This window comes from Mesoplodon bidens (assembly GCF_964165515.1).
Source record: "Mesoplodon bidens genome assembly, chromosome: 4".
Taxonomy (NCBI): Eukaryota; Metazoa; Chordata; class Mammalia; order Artiodactyla; family Ziphiidae; genus Mesoplodon; species Mesoplodon bidens.
The window spans coordinates 33,461,086-33,483,356 of record NC_138160.1 but is presented as its reverse complement, the minus strand read 5'-3'; the positions used below and the strand labels follow the sequence as shown (position 1 = coordinate 33,483,356).

General features: G+C 41.2%; 1 protein-coding gene and 1 long non-coding RNA gene across 6 annotated transcripts in view; one reads left to right on the top strand and one right to left on the bottom strand.

Annotated features, from left to right (window-relative positions):
- Positions 1 to 17,496, top strand: part of DAB2 (DAB adaptor protein 2) — a 52,947-nt gene extending 35,451 nt beyond the window's left edge. The window contains exons 9-16 of one of the 5 annotated variants that reach the window (XM_081233212.1): positions 352 to 414; positions 5,470 to 6,123; positions 7,097 to 7,256; positions 11,702 to 12,334; positions 13,454 to 13,563; positions 14,161 to 14,231; positions 15,788 to 15,823; positions 17,130 to 17,496. In XM_081233212.1, coding sequence (XP_081089338.1) covers positions 352 to 414; positions 5,470 to 6,123; positions 7,097 to 7,256; positions 11,702 to 12,334; positions 13,454 to 13,563; positions 14,161 to 14,226 — 1,686 coding nt within the window. In that variant the 3' untranslated portion in view covers positions 14,227 to 14,231; positions 15,788 to 15,823; positions 17,130 to 17,496. Of the gene's footprint in view, positions 1 to 351; positions 415 to 5,469; positions 6,124 to 7,096; positions 7,257 to 11,701; positions 12,335 to 13,453; positions 13,564 to 14,160; positions 14,232 to 15,787 lie in introns of all 5 variants that reach the window. The other 4 variants (XM_081233210.1, XM_081233213.1, XM_081233211.1 and 1 more) reach the window with 4 other exon arrangements.
- LOC308616815 lies at positions 6,148 to 22,022 on the bottom strand. Its single transcript, XR_014015756.1, has 3 exons — positions 21,796 to 22,022; positions 18,578 to 18,717; positions 6,148 to 6,225 (listed from the first exon to the last, which is right to left on the bottom strand). It is a non-coding gene; the product is annotated as an uncharacterized lncRNA (long non-coding RNA).
- Between the last annotated feature and the right edge of the window lie 249 nt (positions 22,023 to 22,271).

Genomic DNA, 22,271 nt, shown 5'->3' with positions numbered 1-22,271 from the left:
GATGTTGCTAATACCAAATCTGTATTGAATCTGTATGAAAATCCAATTGCGACAACTCTTTCCCTAACTGTTCGTATAACATTTATGTCAATATACAAAGTGATCTTTTTAGTAAACACTTCTGAATCTAATCCAAATACTTTTTTAAAAGTGTACATCAGATGGATTTGTTTGGGGACTTGTCTACACTTCCTTACCTAAATAACCTAATATCAAATCTGTATTAGTTAAGTGAAAATCCAATTGTCACAACTATTTTCCTAAACTTTAGTTTAGGAAACAATTACAACAATATACAAAATCATCTTTTTTAATAGACACATTTGAATCTAATCAAAATACTTTTTTAAGGGTGTTGACCAGATGGATTTGTTTGGGGACATGTCTACACCTCCTGACCTAAGTAGTCCAACAGTAAGTGTCTGTTTTTAAATTTGCAATGTAATGGAAATGACATCTATAACTCAAACTGGCAATTAACCAGAAATCTTGAGCATCTCATTGAAACTTGGAAGGTGACTGCTGATTTTTCTGCATAAAGTGTAAATGGCTACTAGAACAAATTTGCATCTTAAGTCACCACAGGAGCCTATCAGCACTACTTCAGATACATTAATATTGCTTAGAAGTTAAATCTGAGCAATAGGTCAGGCAATGTAGTCCATCTTGGTATTACTTAGGATCAGAAGGAGGAGCTGAATATTAATCCCTGGTGTAAGCCTACTTGGAGGAAACATGTTTGTTAGATGACTAATTGTATAGACTCCTGGCCTCTTCTTTTTTTTTTTTTTTTTTTCTTTCTATTCTTTCTGTTGTGATTTAGCAGCATAAGCTTGGTGTAAAATAAGACTTAAAACAAGAGGCTCAGTTATATTTAACCAAAGCTTGTCTTTGTTAAAAAAGTTGCTCATTCTTTACATAGTGTATCAAGTCTTATTATTGATTGAACTGTAACAACTCTGTGAGAATGGAGCAGTATTTTTCTTTTTTTTAAATGTTGAACCTTCTTTTAATTTATTTATTTTTCTTTTTGGCTGTGTTGGGTCTTTGATTCTGTGCAAGGGCTTTCTCCAGTTGTGGCAAGCGGGGGCCACTCTTCAGCGTGGTGTGCGGGCCTCTCACTGCCGTGATCTCTCCTGTTGCAGAGCACAGGCTCCAGACGCGCAGGCTCAGCAGTTGTGGCTCATGGGCCCAGTTGCTCCACGGCATGTGGGATCTTCCCAGACTAGGGCTCGAACCCATGTGCCCTGAATTAGCAGGCAGACCCTCAACCACTGCACCACCAGGGAAGCTCCAGTATTTTTCTTTACAAATAAGGAAATGGCGATTCAAAAAAACTCTCATTTACCCAAGCAGAGGTCCAGTTTCAAGGCTTAAGCCTAAGTCTCAGACCTTCCAAAACAGTCCTCAAGTGAAATTACTTGTAATTTTGAATGACTTCTTACAACTTATTTTATTTATTTAACAGTTTCTTGAGTACCTGCTGTTTGCAGGGCACAATGTCAATGACATCATGGAGTTTACTGTCTAGCAGGGAGACCAACACTAAAACTAATCACAAAGCCTAACAGTTGATGTTACTTACAAGGTATTTATCCAGTTTAGAGGTTCAGATAATGCCTCTGAGTAAGTGAGTTTCTGGACTTGAACATAAAAGATGAGAAGGCAATAACTAGACAAAAAGGGTATCAGTCTAGAACGTTGGGGAGAATGTTTATCTAGGGGTCTCTTATATCAGGGAATTATCAAGCAAGCCTCTGTGACCAAGAGGGTCATAGGAATTAAAGCAGCAGCAGATTGAGGACTAAAAGTCTCACTTGCTGGAGTACTGCAGAGAATGGCATGCCTATGCAATTTCACACAAATGCCCAGGCCCAGTAAGACGGGGAGGAGCAGGGGCTGCAGACCCTCTTCTCTACCCCTCCTTTTATGAGAATCACAATGCATAATATAGCGTTTAGAGATCCTAAAAAGCCTGCATTAGAGAAGCCCATTTAATGTTCTTTCAAGTAGTGAGTCCTAACTCATTTGTCTGTAAAACTTTTTGTAAAACTTTGTTTGTCTGTAAAACATAAAATGTTTTTCATAACATTTGTTATCATTGTAAGGATAAACTTTTTGAAATACCAGATTAGATAATCCTGAAAGGTCCATCGTAGATCTGAGGTTTTTTGATTCCTAGGCAACTTTGCCCCTCCTCCATGAGTAGCTCCCTTCCCAAAGTAAATTGACATCTGAATGAACTTCATTCCAAGTATTACTGACATTGAAACCAGTAGTATATTGAAAGAGATCAAAACACTCAAGCTATGATGTAGAATTCCAGTGGGATAGGCAAAGAGGCACTGACTGTTTAATCTGCTTCTGTAGACTTCTAGAAAGTTCTAAAAAAGGAAATGAAAAACAACACGAGTAATCTTGAGTCTCATTCTTATGAGACCTTACGCATTCTAAGAATTTTTGGCTTGTTGAAATAAAATGTAAGTTTTAGTTAAACTAACAATAAATTAAAATGATAAATACCATCAAAGTGATGGTATCTGATAAGTAAAAGAATGCTAATGGCGCTAATTATGTGCTAGTTAGACTTTGCCAGTGTGTTCTTACATACTGACTCCATATTCATAGGTCACGAAATAGATTTATCTCTACTTGGTAAAACCAGCATGTTAAAAAATTTTGAAATCTCACATCAGTTGCTCTGGAAGAGATGAAGAAAGGCAGAAATCTAAATTACCTAGACCTTATTAGTGGTTCCCTAACCCAGCTATCCTTCCCCCAACATTTATACAAAATAGTTTTCTGCATTTCAAGTAAAGCTCATGTTGCAAACTAAGTAGCATACCCTAGAATGTAATTTTTATCACCAAACCACTTGAACAATATTCTTCCATACTGTATCTCAAAAAAAAAAAAAAGGAAAAGAAAAAAAGACCAAAAAGACATGATCTCTAACTTTAAAAACTTGACCATTTGAAAGCATGGTTATTATGAAAAGAACATAAAGTGTGGTTTCCCCATCAGATCTGGTATGGCGATGGGAATCAGGGCACCAAGCACAGTGTCATATATACATAAGATGCCATGGGTGGGCACAGGTGAAGTTGAAATAGAAGGATCAATGGGAAAAAGCTTTGTAAAGAATCTGAACTTGTGTTGGGTCGTTGAAGTATGTAGGAAAATAGAGTAGTAGTTAGGCTAAAAGTAAACGAGGTCTCCTGGTGGGTCATTTTGAAAGTCTGGCTAATGGAGATTATTTTAATTCTGGATAGTAGCAGGACGTCACTGAAGGCTTTGAGTAGGGAGGTCCAGGATTTGGTAGGCTGGAATGGTTAGGCAAGATGAGCTACCTGGAGAAGAGGTAGTCTAGAACTTAGTATTTTAAACCTTGTCTGTGCAGACACCTTCTTGGTTGCCTGCTTGACCCTCTTAACAGCAGGGACTATATTTCATGTTCAGTTCTTGTCTCTCAGGTGCTTACGTGACGGCCAAGTGGATGCAGTGTTTACAGTACAACAGAGAATTAAAGAAATGCTGACCAAGGGGGTGGACGAGAAGTCTTCCATCTTTCAGTTGTAGTCTATGAATCAGACTCTTAATCTTGGATTAACAACAACCTCAACCTGAGGAGAGCCTTATACATTTTACTTATAGGGTGACTATTCAGAAGTCTAGCATTGTGGCTCCTGTTTGGTGTCCTAAGGACTTCTTCTGAAGTAAATGAAGGAGAACTCTACCAGCTGTGAACACCCAACTGTTCTAACCCAGAGGTGGCTCATAATAAATGAATAAATATTACAATCACAAGCTTTCGTAATACATTTTGTCCTACCTTTTGATTGTTAAAGACCCCTAGATTAAGAAGCCTTCCAATCAATTTCTTTGATTTTTTTAAAGTTTTTGTTTTGTTTTGTTTTGTTTTTTAATTACAAGCTCTCTCTTCTGACAAGTTCTTCTGGTTATAAAGAGAAAAGCGGGCTTTTAAAAATTGTGCCTTTATACCTAACAGTGAAGGAAGCCAAAATATAGAATACCAATTAGGTCTGATTTAGGACCTAAACTTTTAAAAATTTTGTTCTTTTCTCTTAAAGCTGAGGAGACCTATTCAGTCTCCCTTTTTATTTACTAGTTTGAGAATTTTGTATTCCCTTGAGATCATCTTGATCATTGTCCCAATGACCAAAATATTGAATAATCTGCCCAGGATAATGCTAGAAAACTAACTTCCATTTCAGCTTGACAGTTTTTATTGTTTATATTCTTCTGTGGCTAGTGTAGCTAAGTATTTAATTGATCAAAGTCAATCAGAAGGAAGGTCTGTCAGTATGATAGCTATATCCCAGGGTGAATCCTAATTAGTTGTGTCATTGCCCTGAATAAAGACATGTCAGATTCATCAAATTTGCTGCTTTTATGCTGAGAAGAATGTCATATCTGACAGTTGAGAATCCAAATAATTAACATAACTGAAAAATATAGGGAAGGAATAGAATTTGTAGAGTTATTCATTTAGTATGTCTTTCAAATTAACTCTTAAACCCATATCTCCACCTTATACATAAATTAAAAATTAGATTATACATAAATCAAAGGTGACTTAAACATTAGTTGAATTTATCCACTAAGTAGAGGAGACTCCTGTCATGACACAGGCAACACTAAACTATATTATGAAAAAAGGTACAACTATGAGAGGTTAATGTGATATATTATGTTAGATTATATCAGTAATTTGAGTATCATGTTCTTAGAAGGACATAGACAAAAGAGTACGTCCAGAGGAGAGACTAGGATGATGAGAATGAGAGATCCAACTTGGCTATACCTTCAAAAAGATCCTTAAGTATTTAAAGAGGCATACCTGGCAGGCTGTGATGTGAGGGGGAAATCTTCTTTGCCCCCCTAGAGGAAAGACCAATTGTAGGGAAATGTATTTGACCTTAAACTTTATTATAACTAGAATTATAAGATATGACTATATTAGGCAATGAATTCACTCATCTAGAGAGGTGATATTAGGCGACTCTGGGGGTACAATAGGAGTGTACATCATGTAGGAAGAGGGGCTAGGCCATTTCCTTCAAGCTCAATATACTTAGATAGTCACTTAGAGTGACTCGAAATCAATTCCCTTTAAGACTGTCAAAGGCATGAATTGAAACAATGATGATTATGAACTCAGCCAGTCTGAAAGGGTGAGGGGAGACATATGAAGCAAACAACAGTAAGATTTCACTGAATGAAGGGCCAATGAAGTTGAGACTTAAAAGGGCCTGGGAGGGGCAGGGAGGACCTATTCTACAACTAGTAAAAGCACTCAGGGATGCGATGGGAGGAGGTAATGGTCAACCAGTAAGACTGAAATCTAATGGAAATTTTGATAATCCTAGTCATCTTATGTAGCTTTCTCATTTGAAGTCACAACATGGACTAACACTTTCTTTTTTTTTTTCTTTCCAAATGCGATAGGAAAGCAAAGATATCCTGTTAGTGGATCTAAACTCTGAAATCGACACCAATCAGAATTCTTTACGAGAAAATCTATTCTTAACAAATGGCATCACCTCCTGCTCTCTTCCTCGACCAAAGCCTCAGGCATCTTTCTTGCCTGAAAATGCCTTTTCTGCCAATCTCAACTTCTTTCCCACCCCTAATCCTGATCCTTTCAGTGACGATCCTTTTGCACAGCCAGACCAATCGACACCCTCTTCGTCTGATTCTCTCAAATCTCCAGATCAGAAGAAAGAGAATTTGAGTAGCTCTTCTACCCCTCTGAGTAATGGGCCCCTGAATGGGGATGTTGATTACTTTGGTCAGCAATTTGACCAAATCTCTAACCGGACTGGCAAACAGGAAGCTCAGGCAGGCCTGTGGCCCTTATCAAGTACGCAAACACAGCCAGCAGTGAGAACTCACAATGGGGTATCTGAAAGAGAACAGAACGGCTTCCATATCAAATCCTCCCCAAACCCTTTTGTGGGAAGCCCTCCCAAAGGACTGCCTGTACCGAATGGCGTAAAGCAGGACTTGGAAAGCTCTGTCCAGTCCTCACCACATGACTCCATAGCCATTATCCCACCTCCACAAAGTACCAAACCGGGAAGAGGCAGACGGACTGCTAAGGTGAATTGTCTTCACATATCCATTGGCAGAATGCATGTTCGGTACCAAAGGGTGGTGTGATGCAAGCTCTCTTTCCTGCTGCTAGTGTAGTTTCCTGTGTGGCTGTAAAATAGAAGGTGGGATAAGGCACATCGTTCTCCAGGAATATTTTCCTCTAATTGTCACCCTTTTTAAGCTTCTCACTCGGCAGTATTTGTCACACCCTGCTTTCCGTTTGCATGTCGTCACATATTATTAACTAAACACAAGTTTTTCCGTTTTTAATGCTGCTATGCTTCTGTACCTCCGGTAAGTTTGATCATCATGTTCTGGGAGGGGAGGGGAAGGGTTCCTGTGATTCCCTTTGTACCTTCCCCGTACTAACACACGCCTCCACACACCCCCCATAGGGCATTCATGTCCAAGGTGGTGGTCTAAAATTCTCGAGTTTGTCTCCTCTGATTAATGACTGAACAATCCACTGTCTTAAAAGAAACTTATATATTTACTATTGCCACTTCCTTCAAAAGCAATTTAAAATGTGGCTTATATAAGTTTCATTTTAAAAATCTCATTGGAATATGCTGGCCTAATGATTAAACTACTGTATCATCTTTATGCAGAATGATTTAAATCCAGAAGAAGGATCCAAATATTTAGGCTACTTGCTTATAGTTGCCTTTTCTCTCCCAGCTTCAAGCTTTTAGCTGATAAGGAGACTAGACAGATACAAACGTGTAAATGAGCAAAGTAGATTTCACTTTGAAGGTCCTCCATTCCATCAATCACCAAGACCCAATATTCTGTCCATTGCCAGGATCTGTGTCTTTTTTTTTTTTTTCTGTCTTTTGGAGTTTGTTAGAATAATTTATCAGTAATGGGAAAAAGTTTCTCTTTTTGTGTTCCCAAATTCGAGGTACAGAGTAGGAAACAGAATACAGCTGGATTTCACTGTTCCTGAGTAACTGCTCTGTGTCCCTCTCTGCCCTGTCAGTCTCCAGCAAAAGACTTACTTGCATCAGACATCTTTACTCCTCTCGTCTCAGAGCCTCCAGGCCAGACATCTCCGGGACAACCTGCAACCCTACAGACCAACCCCCTGGACCTCTTCAAAACAAGTGCTGCTGCCCCAGTAGGGCCCCTTGGGGGTCTAGGTAGGTGTTTAGAGGTGGAGTTAGATTTGGCTCTGTTACTTTCACTCCTAAGATGGTAATTCATAGGAGGGTGCACTTCATATCCATAGGGGTTCCTGGGGCATAAGATTTGAGCATCCTAGGGAGCCTTTCTCCCACTTTTACTTCTGTACAACCCACCTCTATTAGGTACTCTTGACTTGTAACTGGAATTTGACGCCTTGAATTGGCATGTGAGAAGAAATCCATTTTTAGTATTGCACTTAGCTGAACCAACTGGTCATGGCTTACTGAAGACAATTGGAAGGGATTCTGAAGCCCAGACCAGCTTCATTGGAGAAACAGGGTTGAGATGAGAGAGCCTTGTCTATCATCTCTATTTGAAAAAGTAGCAACATGCACGTCTTCCATGCAATTTGCCATTACTGAATTGAAGCCCTATCCCCTATTTAACCTCTTGGTTAAAGGAAGGGATATACACCCCAAGAGGGCTATAGGTTAAATCTGAAGCAAGTGTGAGTGATTGAATGAAAGTGCCAGGTTCTGAGCCCAGCTCTGTTTTCTAGGCATATGGTGGGTGTGAGACAGGCATATATCCTGATTAGTCTCTGAATAGTTAAGCCTTAGCAGCTCCTTGCTGGTATTTTGTCTAGTTGGGTGCCTTAGTAGGGTTAGTAAGTCCACAGTATAGAAGTCTGAAGTTGAAAAGAACACAGAAATAAGGGAAGAGATGGAATTTTATCAGATACCTGAGAGGTGATGCTGCTGTCATTCAAAAATGTTTCACCAGCTCTGCAAGCCACTGAGCCACTCTGTGGTAGGACGTTGGGGAAGGCCACTCGGCCGAGGGCTGGCCCTGCTACTCTTTGGCTGAAGCCTCCAGTTCTTTCCTGCCTCCATGGAACAGTCTTCAGAAACCCCACAATGGTCTTTGCTCTCCTGCTGGGGCTTCTCTTTGTTTTTCTACTTCTTAGCTCCTCTACAAGCTCCAAATAGACTCTGTCTTGGGAAGGGTCTGAGGGGGGCTATAGGTGAAGAGAGACTCTCCCCTATTTTGTAAAATTTGACCAGGGATCTTGGTTTTCTCTGCCTCCTGCTGAGTCAATCATCAGGACTCTTTTTTTTCCTGCTGTTTTCCGGCAAAGGAAAATATTTTGGTTCTGTCATCTTAAATCTGTTCCATCATATCTGGAGTGTGGTAGCAACAGGAGGGTTGTTTCCCACCTGCTGAGTGGCTGAAATCCCTGCAGGTGTGAGAAGCCCACTTGTTCCAGGTCCCTGCTTGGCATATTACACCATCAGGAGACTCTCCCCAAGCACTTCATATCTCTTGGGGTCTTCCCCTTTCTGCATCCCTTTCTCCTCCACCCTCAAGTGGAGCTGGTTAGTGTTTTCCCTGCAGAAGAATAGAGAGCCTGTATGTAGTGCCTGCGACTAGGTCCCATCACAGAGCTTTGTAGTTTCATATCAATGTCCTGAAGAATTTTTACAGCCCATATTTAACAAGTCAGCCTGAAAATACAGCTGGACCCTATAACTGTTAATTTATTCAGACGAAGTGAAGCTTTTTGGCTAGGTGCCCCTGTTGAGGCCTTGGGGTATACAACTGCAGAATACTGATGATTCTTCCCAGTTTGGACATGGGACTCAAACTGAGCCCTACAGTATAGCCCCTGTCCACTAGCAGGGATCCTCAGCCAAGCCATGGAAGGTTGTAGGTCTGGCTTCCGCTGGACCCAGCTGGGGGACCGTTTCCTCTGGAGAACTGGGGGTGGGGAAAGGGCATTGTAGAAAGCTGAGCCTTTGGCTCTGACTAGCTGCCCTGAGCTTTAATCTAGCATCTAAAGGTTAATAAAACTAACTTTTTATACCCACACTTTCTTTTTCCTTACCTTTCTCCAGCAGGGCCTTAAATATCTTGGAAACGTGATGCATGGGATCTGGTAGACGGGAATGAAGGCTGGCCTAAGTATACACTGGGAAAGCCTTTAATTCCTCTCAAATGTATTTTTCTCTTTTATCACCACTCCCACTAATACCATCTAGGACTAAAGCCACACATTTTCCTAAGGGAAGGCAAGTCATCCAACATGAAATATGGTAAAATTCTATCCAATTTTTGCACATCCAATTGGTGTAAATTATTAGTGAGTGACTCTGGCTTCAGTTAATAAAATTTAAGTAATTTGTTTTAAAATGCCAGCAATAACTTTGTTTAAACTCAACCCACTTCTAGAAGCCTGTATTATAGGATCTAAGAGAACTGTTCCCTTGATTGGTTGTGAAAGGAATACAGGCATACCTCATTTTATTGCACTTCATTTTATTGTACCTTGGAGATATTGAGTTTTTTACAAATTGATGGTTTGTGGCAACCTTGAGTCGAGCAAGTCCATCAGTGCCATTTTTCCAACAGCATTTGTTCACTTCGTGTCTCTGTATCACATTTTGGTAATTCCTGCAATATTTCAAACTTTTTTGTTATTATTATATTGCTATGGTGATCTGTGATTGATGATCTCTGATGTTACTATTGCAAAAAGATTATGGCTTGCTGAAGGCTCAGGTGATGGTTAGCATTTTTTAACAATAAAGTATTTTAAAATTAAGGTATGTACATTTTTTTTTTAGACATAATGCTACTGCACATTTACTAGACTACAGTATAGTGTAAACATAACTTTTTTATGGGCTGGGAAACCAAACAATGTGTGTGACTCACTTTATTGCCATATTCCTTTTATGGTAGTGGTCTGGAACCAAACCTGAAATATCTCTGAGGTCTGCCTGTATGTATACTCTTGAGTGTACATGAAGTCTAATTTTGGTATATGTCAAATAAGTATTTGAATTAACATTGTAATAAAAAATATAGTTCTGTTCCTTGATGCCAAGGAGACAGAACAGGAGGATAGGGTGCTGGATTTGGAGGTGGTATGCCTGAGTTTTAGTCTCTGTCACAGACCGTGACCCTCTCAATTGTAATAATTAATATTCTTGTGCCCAGTTTCCTCACCCCAAAACTAAGCATGTTGACTTAGTAAGATGACCCACCACTGAAACCCAGCAGTCTTCGTGAGCACACCTTGTGTTCACGGCCAAATGGCTGTTGTTCCTGATGACGGTTGAGTCAAGTAACACCAAGCTCCAGTCCCAAGAAAATTCAAGATACAACATCTTACTATATCAGCCCCTGAACGTTATTTTAAAAATATTTCTCACTCTGGAAACAAAAACATTCCTAACCCAAGTTTGAAGGCCTTCTCCTACTTTGGTTAGAAGACTTTCATAATGAAAGAATGCTCTGCTTCAAAGCTCAAAGCAAGTAGGTTTTGAGAGCAGAGTGTCGTTTGTGAATGGGTATGAGGCTGAATTTAGGTATTCTGTTAGTGGTGACAGTTTAACTGGGTCATTAATACACTTGGGAAGAGGTCGAAGAGAAAATGTGCTACGTATTAGAACAAGATGTAGGGAATGAGCTTCTCAAGAAGAGGAGGGCACACATTGGCGAGACCTAGATTTTAGTGATTTAATGAATTACAAATCAACAATGGCAAGGGTGCAGGTGATAGAGCCATTTCCCCACAAAGAGCAGATGCCTGGATACAGGCAGTTAGTTACATTGCAAGCGTTGTTTTTTTTGTTTGTTTTTTTGCTTCACTTTATCTTGTCTCCCTCTATTCCTCTTCCTCTTTTAAATACTCTGTTCTAACTTCTGGCAAAGTTTAGTGGGTGACACAGGGCAGGAAGCACTTTTATTTGAAACAGCTCTCCTAGGAAAACTAGCCTTTTCTCCATTTTTGTATATAAAAGTCTAAAACTATCTTGGCATCAACCAAATTTTATCATCCTTTTATATAGCTGTGTCCACCTTGGCAGCATTTAAAAGCAAGGAAGCTTTGAAATGGTTTCTTCAGGATGTAAACATGTTAAAGCCTAATGCACATGCCTGATAGCTAGTCTCCATAAGACCTCAGACATGAGCCAGTTGCCAAATGAAAAGGTTAAGTCAGTTTCTCAAGAGTATCGGATGGGTTATATTAATTTACTTCATAACAAGCCTGGTTTCTATATGTAAATGTATTTACTCAACACGTAGGTTCATGCTATTGACAGGCTCTGTTCTAGCTGTTTGAATGACATAAGTGTACATACAAGATGGGCTCATTTTCTTTTTTATAACTAGGTACTTATGGACTGTATTATCTATCTAATGAGGAAAGTGAAAAAGGTGTGGAAGAAAGAAAGGGCTTCGAAATGCAACCAGCATTTAAATGCTCGCTACAGCTAATTCATCTTTAGAGTGAAATAATCTAATAAAAGCCATGTCAGCCTCAAGGCTTAATAAAGGTTTGGCATGTAGATGCTCTCTAAAAATGCTCTCCAGAGAGTTGACTCTCTGAAACTCAAGAATCCTCTTCAGGCTAGTTTCCTGATAAGTCCTTTATCCCATTTCCCTCCTTCAGGTGGTGTGCCAGTTATATCTGCTCAGACAGGACCATGGAACCCAGCACCCTTAGTCTTCAGTCAATCCACTACAATGGTCCCGGGCACTATGATGGCTGGTCAGCCTTCAGGATTCAGTCAGCCAATCGTCTTTACCACAAGCCCAGCTGTTCCAGGTTGGAACCAGCCTTCATCCTTTGCAGCCTCAGCTTCACCTCCAGCCCCTGTAGTCTGGGGCCCGTCAACATCCGTGACACCCAATACTTGGTCATCAACCAGCCCGCTGGGCAATCCTTTTCAGAGCAATGTTTTTCCAGCTCCTACTGTGTCAGCCCAACCCCCTTCTATGCTCTCCTCTCTCCTGGTCACTCCTCCTCAGCCACCTCCCAGAACTGGCCCTCCGAAGGACGTCTCCAGTGATGCCTTCGTTGCCTTGGACCCACTTGGGGACAAAGAAGTCAAGGAAGTGAAAGAAATGTTTAAGGACTTCCAACTGCGGCAGCCACCTACTGTGCCAGCAAGGAAAGGAGAACAGAATTCCTCTGGGACTTCAAGTGCCTTCTCCAACTATTTCAACAACAAAGTTGGCATTCCTCAGGAGAATGCAGACCATGATGACTTTGACGCTAATCAACTGTTGAGAAAGATCAATGGTAAGCTACCTACTTCTCTGTCAACTGTACCAACAAGTATTTCACTGTCATATGGGCTCACAGAGTCCCTCAGAACAACCCTCTCCTGACCCACCAATAGCTTTACTCTTGCTTTTTTTGCCTAGCAGGGGTTATGGAGACAACTTGACCATTTACCTTATGGAGTTAACTGTTTACCTTAGTTAGCTGTTTCTAAGGGCTGGCCCAATGCTGCCCTCTTGTGACAATTCTTAAAAGGGCTGCCAGGAGCTATTGAAATTCAATGGGTCATGGCACCTGGAGGCTGTATGTGTGATAAGGACTCATTTTTTCATGAGTAGGTATGTATGGACTGTACTACCCATCTAATGAGGAAAGTTAAAAAGGTGTGGTAGAACGAAAGCGCTTCAAAATGCAGCCAGTATTTGAATGCTTGCTGTACTGTATTAGTGATTTAATCTTTCGGAACTTTTACTTCTGTGTTGGCCTCAAGGCTTGGTGAAGGTTTGCCATGTAGGTGCTTTTTTTTTTTTTTTTTTTGCTGTATGCGGGGCCTCTCACTGTTGTGGCCTATCCCGTTGCGGAGCACAGCCTCCGGACGCGCAGGCTCAGCGGCCATGGCTCACGGGCCCAGCCGCTCCGCGGCATGTGGGATCTTCCCAGACCGGGGCACGAACCCGTGTCCCCTGCATTGGCAGGCGGACTCTCAACCACTGCGCCACCAGGGAAGCCCCATGTAGGTGCTTTTAAGTGAGGGAATTCTGAATCTCTTCCACTTCAAGCGAATATGCATGGCTCCCTCTTCCAAGAAGGGATGAATTTGCCTGTAATAATCACTGGGAGTCCTGGAATTTGGGGGTGATTTTTGTTCCATTGATGTCAATTTCAAAAGTATGGAACTTAGGGCTTCCCTGGTGGCGCAGTGGTTGAGAGTCCACCTGCCGATGCAGGGGACACGGATTCGTGCCCTGGTCCGGGAAGATCCCGCATGCCGCGGAGTGGCTGGGCCCATGAGCCATGGCCGCTGAGCCTGTGCGTCCGGAGCAAGTATGGAACTTAATTTCTAAGATAAGCCTGACTGGAGAACTTGTGCATGTATTTGGGGAAAGCTTGTCTACTGACTACTTTTTCACCTTCTAGAACTACCAAAGCCAGCTCCCAGACAAGGTGCCCTGCCAGTTTCCAAATCTGCTGACAATGCATTTGAGAACCCCTTCTCTAAAGATTCTTTCCATTCATCACCAGCCTCTGTAAGTATCAACTATTAGAAGATGATGCTCCAAAGTACACGCCACATAGAGTTACCGCCTCCTGAATTAACCTTGCTTGTATCTTTGATGGTAAAGGACATTTGAATAAGATTTATCATTGAGGACCATCGCAGTGTAAACCTCAACTCAAACTGGGGAAAGATTATTTTTGCAAGAACTACTCTCCTGAACTTGAGAAACAAATATCATAAAGAAAAGTCCTTTGTACCTCACTTAACCTAGCTCGGGAAAGCACTTTGAAAGAAAATTGAGCCAAAACACTATCTTTAAAATTTTTTCAAAGATTTAAGTTCCTAATTTCCCACCCATAATTACTTAGCTCATAAAAATAATATTTTGCATTGGGAGGCAAACATAATTCTGAAACTTGGTTTTGATGTAAATAATACACACACACACACACACACACACACATCAATCACAAGCAGGCAAACACAAATCATCATAGACCCATACAATATCTGATTAGTCTGTGACCTAAGTGATTTTTTCTAAAGGGATCTGAGAAGTCTTAATTATAGCTGTTTTCTTACAATTGTAATTATAGTTATTGACTAGATGGTTTTATCTCCATAGATGGCTTCTCCTCAATCCACATCTTCTGATGTATATAGGGATCCATTTGGAAATCCTTTTGCCTAACTTCTGTAAGTAGAAGATCCTACTAAGCTTAGGTTTGGTGAAAAAGGGTGGCATGGGGGTAAGGGTGACATTTTAATTTTAGATTCGGAAAGAAGTTAAATCTCTGTAATGGAGAAGTAAAAGATATGGAACACTATACTTAACTAATTTAGTAATGAATAGGCTGGCCATTTAGGAATAGAGTTCTCATACATATAGAAAACAGTACTATACTCTTATGGATATGGATTTCTGTCATCCTGTGTTTTTGATATTTCACTTCTGGATGGAAGTAAAACTCAATATAACACTTAGCCTTCTAGATTTTTGACCTTCATATTGAAGTGATTGCAAAGCTTCCTAGTAATTACTCAGTTTTCTATAGAAGCTTCAAAATCTGGGGACCTTCTGAAGCCACCAAACAGGTCAGCCAAACAGATCATGATCACAACACTTCTGCCTCCCAAATCAATAGGTATTTCTTTGTGAGGGGCCTCAAATTAGTCTGAACTAGTCTGGCGATGTTAAATCCCAAAGTGGTGACAGCTGCCTGTACCTCCTTCAAAAGTAGTATGAGCTTACATGAGTCTGCTGGTGGGTTTTATCCTTGGTGAGTTATTGTGTGTAACCACCTTAGACTGAGACCCGGGAAGGGGAAAGGGGGAGGGGTGTTTTTCTTTCTCAACAGTGAGTGGAAGCGACTTCAATCTTAAAAGGTTGAAGTTAGTGGAGGAGAGGAGACTTATCTGCATTCTGAAAGGGGTGAACAACAGGAAGAATGAAAAGAACCCAAACCCGTTTTTTTTCAGTCTTGCCCCATTCAAGTGAGACTACCAAACTATGTCTTGACCCACATAGAACTGAATTCTTTTAAATAGATAAATATCTTAAATCTGATACCAACAATAAGATTTGAGTTTATTTGCAATTTGGATTAGCCCCCCTCACTCCACTTCTGTAATTACAGTTATTTCTGAAAGTGCTTTTCTGTAAAATCAGCTTCAGAGAACCGAGTGAGATTACTGAAAAGACAAATTCCTGGGCCCCAGCCCTAAGGAATCCCCCTCAGTGCTGAGGAAAAGCTTCACTTTAACGAGCGTCCAGATGATTTCTAATGTTAATAAAGCAGCATAATATATGGAAGATGTTGAAGGGCTAGAAGTCTTGACAGAGACTCATTATTGCTTCCTCTCCAGGGGAGGCACACACAGACAATAGAAAGGAACAAACTGCACTGGAAGTCTAGGAGGATTGTTTGTGCTAAACTGAATTGACTCGAGTTCTCTTTGGAGGCCCTTTCTTCTTTAGGTCATGAAGGAAGGATAATTTTGGTCAACCTGCTGAATATATAGATTGAGGGGTAGGGAGGACAAGTGCCATGGGAGAAAATAGCTAACATTATTGAGCACTTGTGTTAATCGCTTTATTACAGATTCTACATCGACTATTCTATCCAATCCTCTTGAATCGGTCCTAGGAGATACTATGACTGACATTTTTAAATAATGACTTAATATTTAATACCTTGATAGTCAACCCAAAATTTCTAACCATGGGTTTTTTCTTCTTCACACTTCTCTAGGAACTTGGCATGCTCACAATCCAGAGGAACAAAAAGGTTGGCCTTAGTAGTCAAGGACAAAGCTAATAAGCAGACAAGTCCTGACCTCTGCCCTTGTTCTAGCTTTGACATATTATCTGTTGCCTTATTTCTTGCTGCCTCTTCCACTTGTAGAATGCCTTCCACTTTCTGTTTAGCTAAACTGAATCTATGGATTTAAATAAATTAAGAACCTAAACTCTCTAGCTTAAATGTAAATGAAGTAGTTTCCCTCCTTGAACCCTTGTTTATTGTGTCCCTAGAACCTTCTAGAACACTGTGCTGTGTACCCTCTGGCTGGGCAATGCAGCCACCACAACCCCTCAGATCATACTGTTTTGAATAAATTTTAAAATCCTTACTGTTCAGAGTGTTTGGGGGTTCTGTTTCAGAGCATAAAACCTAAAGATTGTGGTAGAACAAGGCACCTTCTTAAACCTTGCTTCAGACCATCGCTTACAGAGCATTTTTAAAGTAAAATGGAAGCAGGTTCAGCTTCTCTCTGGGGACTTTGAACACACCTAAGAACGTTTTTAAAGATATAACCTCTTTCTGAACATTATTCTTCTCTCAAGGGCAAGATTGTCCTTTCTCCAATCTCTTGCTAGCTATTGCAAATGAGGGAAAATCACTTTTCATCTCTCCTCTTCTTTTCCCTCTGATTCTCTTTTCAGTCATTTTTACTCCTGGGTTTATATAACATTACCTCTCTTTCACAAACAACAGAGTTTTATGGGGCAAAAAAATCTAATGATTCACAGATCTGAAGCCTCTCTGCCTTCTCAGTAATCTCTAATCCCAGTAACTAGAATTGCAAATGGGCACAACCTTTATCCTTTCTATGGAATAGGAGGCCATCCTCCTGAGCTGAAGTTCCAGAAGAGCAGCTCATGTTGAAGAAAAATTGAACTCAATTCAGCAAAGAAGGACCATATTCTGAAGAGAGACACATCACAAAGTTAAATGTGATAGTGCCAAACATATTAGGTGCTTACTTGGGATAATGCCAGGCCTTTATCAAGTAACTGGAAAGCTTTCTTGATGCCACACAGTCTTACAGTTAGTAGGATGATAAATCGGAGAAAAAATCGGCGGTGTTATCATTAAAAATCTAATGCCTGCAATATTTTTCTCCTCATAACCGTGGAAACCTTTCCAGTTCATTTTCAGTCCTATTGTCAGCACAGTTCAAAGGGTTTGTTCTTGCCATATGAGTTTTGTTTTGTTTTGTTTTGTTTATGTTGGGTTTTTTAATGTTGTCTCTTGACCCCTAGTACTCAGGTTCTTGTGGGTGTTAATCAACCACATACAATGTTATCTTTAGGTGGAAGAAGAGGATGACTGCTCAGGATCTAAACAAGATGGTGGCCTCCTGAACCTCTACTGATTAGCTCCAAGTAGTCCGAGCTAAAGTCCTGTGGTTTTACGTTGAATGATAATAGCTGATCACGTATGGCATCATTTTCCATCTGACTTCCCACTCAGTCATTATCAACACAGACTTGAAATAGTATTTTATATGTCCAAATACCTAAATGTGCTAACTGGAGGCAATTATTTCTAGGGAATTGAATTTTTGAAAGTGAGGAACAGCCACACAATTGTTTTGTACATACTTATTTTCTTGTGCACTTTTCTGTATGCAAAGAAAGCTATAAATTTACTCATTTCAATAAACTGGAATGGCAGAATCTCATGTGTTACCATCAGTTCATTTGACCCCTGCTTTCAGTTGACGTAGTAAGTCAAGGTATAGCGTACACCAGGGTAAGGTCAGCAAATGTTAGTTATAATAGATTCTGGATAGTCACAAGAATGAAAAAGTGGAAATCCATGAAATAGGACCACAGGTAAATTACTGTCTCATGCCTTTCAAGCTTCTATTTTCTCTCTCAGACCTATACATAGTCCTTCCCTGGGAGTTTAATGGGAGTCCAGCGGATAAGACCTGTACCAGAACAACCTCAATTATGTCTAGTATAAAAATCATTCCTGGGCTTCCCTGGTGGCGCAGTGGTTGAGAGTCTGCCTGCTGATGCAGGGGACATGGGTTCGTGCCCCGGTCTGGGAAGATCCCACGTGCCACGAAGCGGCTGGGCCCGTGAGCCATGGCCGCTGAGCCTGCGCATCCAGAGCCTGTGCTCCACAACGGGAGAGGCCACAACACTGAGAGGCCTGCGTACCACAAAAAAATCATTCTTTAGTGAACTGTTGGTTCATGCCTTTTACCCTTTGCCTCTCCTTGTTCTTTAGTTAGCCATGTTTGAGTTCATCAAAACACAACTGTGTGGACTGGTCCAGACTTGTATAAGCTACTCAGAAGAGGCTTCTGAGCTTCTGAGTTAGGTGGTCAGGCCAATGCTCAAATGTCTTTAGCACTAGGACACTCTTAAACACTCTCCCTTATTAAAAAAAGTTCAAGGCTCTCATTCATTTCAAGAAGACCTAGAGCTACAGGGAAGATGACCCCAAGGCAGACCCTGCTTGAGTGTAGAAGTCTTGGTGTTAAACTTGACTCCTCTAGGGAATAAGATGAACTTGACAGAGTAGGTGTCATTGATTGGCATTTACTGTTAGGGGATGTTTGGTAATACTGCCTTACCTTTCCCTTTAACTGAAACATTTGGTCTCTTTCTGACAAGGAGTAGAATATAGAGCATGTAAGCAGCTTCCAGTAAACCACAGATGAACTGGAGAAGGCTGCTGATAAGCACAGGTTGCACAAATTTTGTGGCTTATCCAAATGCTCTGCAGTGTATCTAACCCACTGACCTTGTGTGATATTGCCATTTGGTTTAAGCAAGATCTTGCCAGAGCTTAACCCTTGCTCGTGTGTACAAGAGATGACATTCACTTCAGTGTGGTAGGAACTACTGTTGACCAAGCCGAGGGAGGTGCTTCCTGAAGTGTCCCTGCAAAGTAGAAACAGACCTCTTTAGAGTCTCTTAGTAGCAGTGGTGTTCACACCTGTAAGCCAGGAATTCAGCTTTTAGGGTAACACTCTTATCGCAGAAGAGGGTTTCATTTAAGCATCACATAGATCTAAGCTAAAAGCTGAACTTTAACAGCCAGCCTGGGCCTCCACTTCTCTCACATACAGGCAATACAAAGGGAGAAGGTATTGATTTTCTCAAAATAATCTTGCATTTGTGAAGTGTTCTACCATTTACACAACATAACTTCATTCTGTTGCTACTGTAATTCTGCAAAGTGGGATCTGTTATTGTTCCAGCTCATCTGAGAATGTCATCCATGCTTTTAAATGGCTACAATCTGCTTCAACTCTTTGAGTGGTTTCCAAGGTATTTGATTGTGGAACTGTGCATCTTAACTACCTTTACTATAGAAGTTAGTAAAGCTGAAAGCTTGATTTCCCAGCCTCCCTTGCACGTAGCTGTGGCCATGAGACCACATTCTGGACAACGAACCATAGCTGAGGTCTCATTCAGCTATGCAGGGAGATCTTTTCAGGCAGTGATTTCAAACTCCTCCGTCAAAATGTTAACCATCATGTCTCGAGAGCCAAACAGAGTATGATTCTGTGTCTTTCCTGTTCTGATGACAGGGAGGGGAAAGAACAGAGGATATAGTTAACTCAGGAGTTTGGTTGACCCTGCAGTAAGCTGACAAGTGAGGACTCTGACCCATATTCCTGGAATAGCTTCAATACAAAGTCTCTTAGTGAAAGACAGGAGCTCCCCAACAGTCCCTGGTAAATATTTAAGCTATTATAACCGTTGGAGGAGATTGCTAAATAATAAAATGCCTAATTCTTGCTGGGAAATGCTATGTTTTAACGAACCCCCTTCTATTAAAAACAACTACATCTCATGTCCTAAGTCGATATGCCAAACATGGACACACACGGGCTGTGGCAGCAGCAGCCCTGTTAACGTGTCCTAATTACAGCAATGCTGATGGACAAGGCCCACCCAGGTGTCGTCTCACTTAATGAGGGACTGAGCTCCTTGTTCTCCCTTGCTTCTCTGAAAGTATGTGCTTAATTACTGGACCTCTACCATGTGCTGAATTCATACGAGTGACAGTCTCCAGGGAGATGACAGTGGTGGCTGCTCGTGGCAAGGAAACTGGGCTTCTGCGGGGACCAAAGATGGAGTGATCATAAAAGAAGAAGAAGAAGAAAAAAAATAAAACAAAAAACTCCAACTATGAAGGGCTCCAGACTAAGTTTTCCTTATGTTAGCTGTGGGGTTTTCTGTCAATTCTTTTTCATTTGCTTGACTTCAATCTCTATTATCTTACCTTAATTATAAGATAGAGAAATTACTCCTGGTCCAAAAGTTACAGGGTGGCCTGACTGGTCTGAGTCTGGGTTTTGGATGTTTCTGGGGTGTGTCTGAGGCTGCCTCCACCAGGTACCTACTTACACTGATGGATCATCACAGAACCTTTTGTTTGGGAGCAGCTAAGAGAAGTGCTGGAACACAGGAGCTATAGCAGAGAGGGATGAGAAAGAGAAGGAAGGGTCAATAGGACATTGCCTCCCTGTCTCCCTCACTGGCCTGTGAAACTGGTAGAGAGCCTTGATGGTGGAAACAATAGGGTTGAAAGAAGAAGGAATTCTCTTCTTCTGATGAAAGAACTTGGGCAAGGCAGGCAGTTCAGGGCCCATGAGTCCACTAGTAATGAATGGACAAGAGTAATGGAAGGCTCACAGTGGCTAAAATTAGTAGGGGATTATTTTTTTCACAAAAAAGTCTAGATTGATGGCTGCTGGTGTTGGCTCAGCAACTCAACAAGACCCTCAAGGACACAGATGCTTAGCTTTTCACTCCAACTTTTATAGCCTTTGGTCTTTTTTCTTATGTTTATTTCCTAATGGTCACAAGATGGCTGCACAGCACCAAATAGGATATTACTGTTCAAGGAGGGCAGAAGGGGAAAGGCAGTACAATCAATGTCTACTCCTCGAACCAGGCATTTTGGTTTTCCCCAAGCCTTTCCAGTGGACTTCAGCTATGGCTCGCTGGCCAGAATGTGGTCAAGTGGTCACGGCTAAGTGTAAGGGAGACTGGGAAATCAAGCTTTTAACTTTACCAACTTCTATAGGAAGGAAGAGGCAGGGCTGGCTGTATCATTTGTGGGGCTCAGAGCAAAATAAAAACAAAAATGGAGCAAAGGGCTTCCCTGGAGGCGCAGTGGTTGAGGGTCTGCCTGCCAATGCAGGAGACACGGGTTCGTGCCCTGGTCCAGGAAGATCCCACATGCCGCAGAGCGGCTGGGCCCGTGAGCCATGGCCACTGAGCCTGCGCGTCCAGAGCCTGTGCTCCGCAATGGGAGAGGCCAAAACAGTGAGAGGCCTGTGTACCGCAAAAAAAAAAAAAAAAAAAAAAAAATGGAGCAAAAATCCATTGTTCAAAAAACAGGGGAAAAAGTACCATTAAAGGCAATAAAATATAAAGCTATCTCCTTTCTTCTGAAATCTCTCTCTTAACATGATGTATTTTGTTTTCCATTTAATGTTGTTCTAAGTAAAGAAAAATTAAAATGTTAAAATATTAGCGCGAATTTTAACTCTAATCTTTAATTTATATGTGGAATCACTGAAATTACACAATTTTTGTATTTCATAACTCATATATGCACATGTATTTGCACGTATTTCATTCTTCCCAGAACCGTTAGAAACACTGCACAAAGCTAACTCAACTGTTTTTAATTCACTTCTTGATACATGTGCATCCTACCAGCACATCGCACTAATGAGTAAAAAAAGATAGAAAAAAAGAAACTACGTGTTACCCTATTTTTTCTTTCCTTCTACATTGTTATTTTCAGCATTACATGGATGCTGATGCAGTGAAGGAACACTAGTAAGAAAGATATGATAATGTTTCTTGGTCATTTGTGGGGTTTTGTGTGGGTTGGAAGGAAGTTCTGGTTCAGAAAGTGTGACTTCTCAGGGCTGTCAGTGTCCCACCCACAGCCACTTCACCCCCCTCAGCTTAGTCTTAGAGAAACACACTTACCTTATACTCACTTTTACTTTGAGCCACTGAACTCCCACACATCATAAATCCACCTGAATCCCATGTTCACAGGGCAACATAAACACTCTGTGCAAATGGGGTGTCATGGAAAGGGGACACACAGTGCATATTTCTTCTGCTTGTGCACAGGCTCCACCTTCCCATCAAACTCTGCTTTCAAAACAGAAGTCCCAACGTAAAATTCGGAATTTCAAGATGGCACCAGCAGAGCATTAAACAAAGCCTGGGTCCCTCCTGAGTGCTGAGCCCTGTGCTACTTCACATGCCCATGAAGTCAGTCCTGGCAAGAGGGCCTTGGAAATGGGTGACAGATTAACTAATGTGCTTCCCACATGTCTGGGTCATAGTTTAACCCCAAGTTGGCCGACCTCCAAATGTAGATCAGGGCAGTCTTTGACTCCATAGCACCCTCAGGGCAGAAGAGAAGCACAGCTGAGAGCACAATCAGCAAAGCT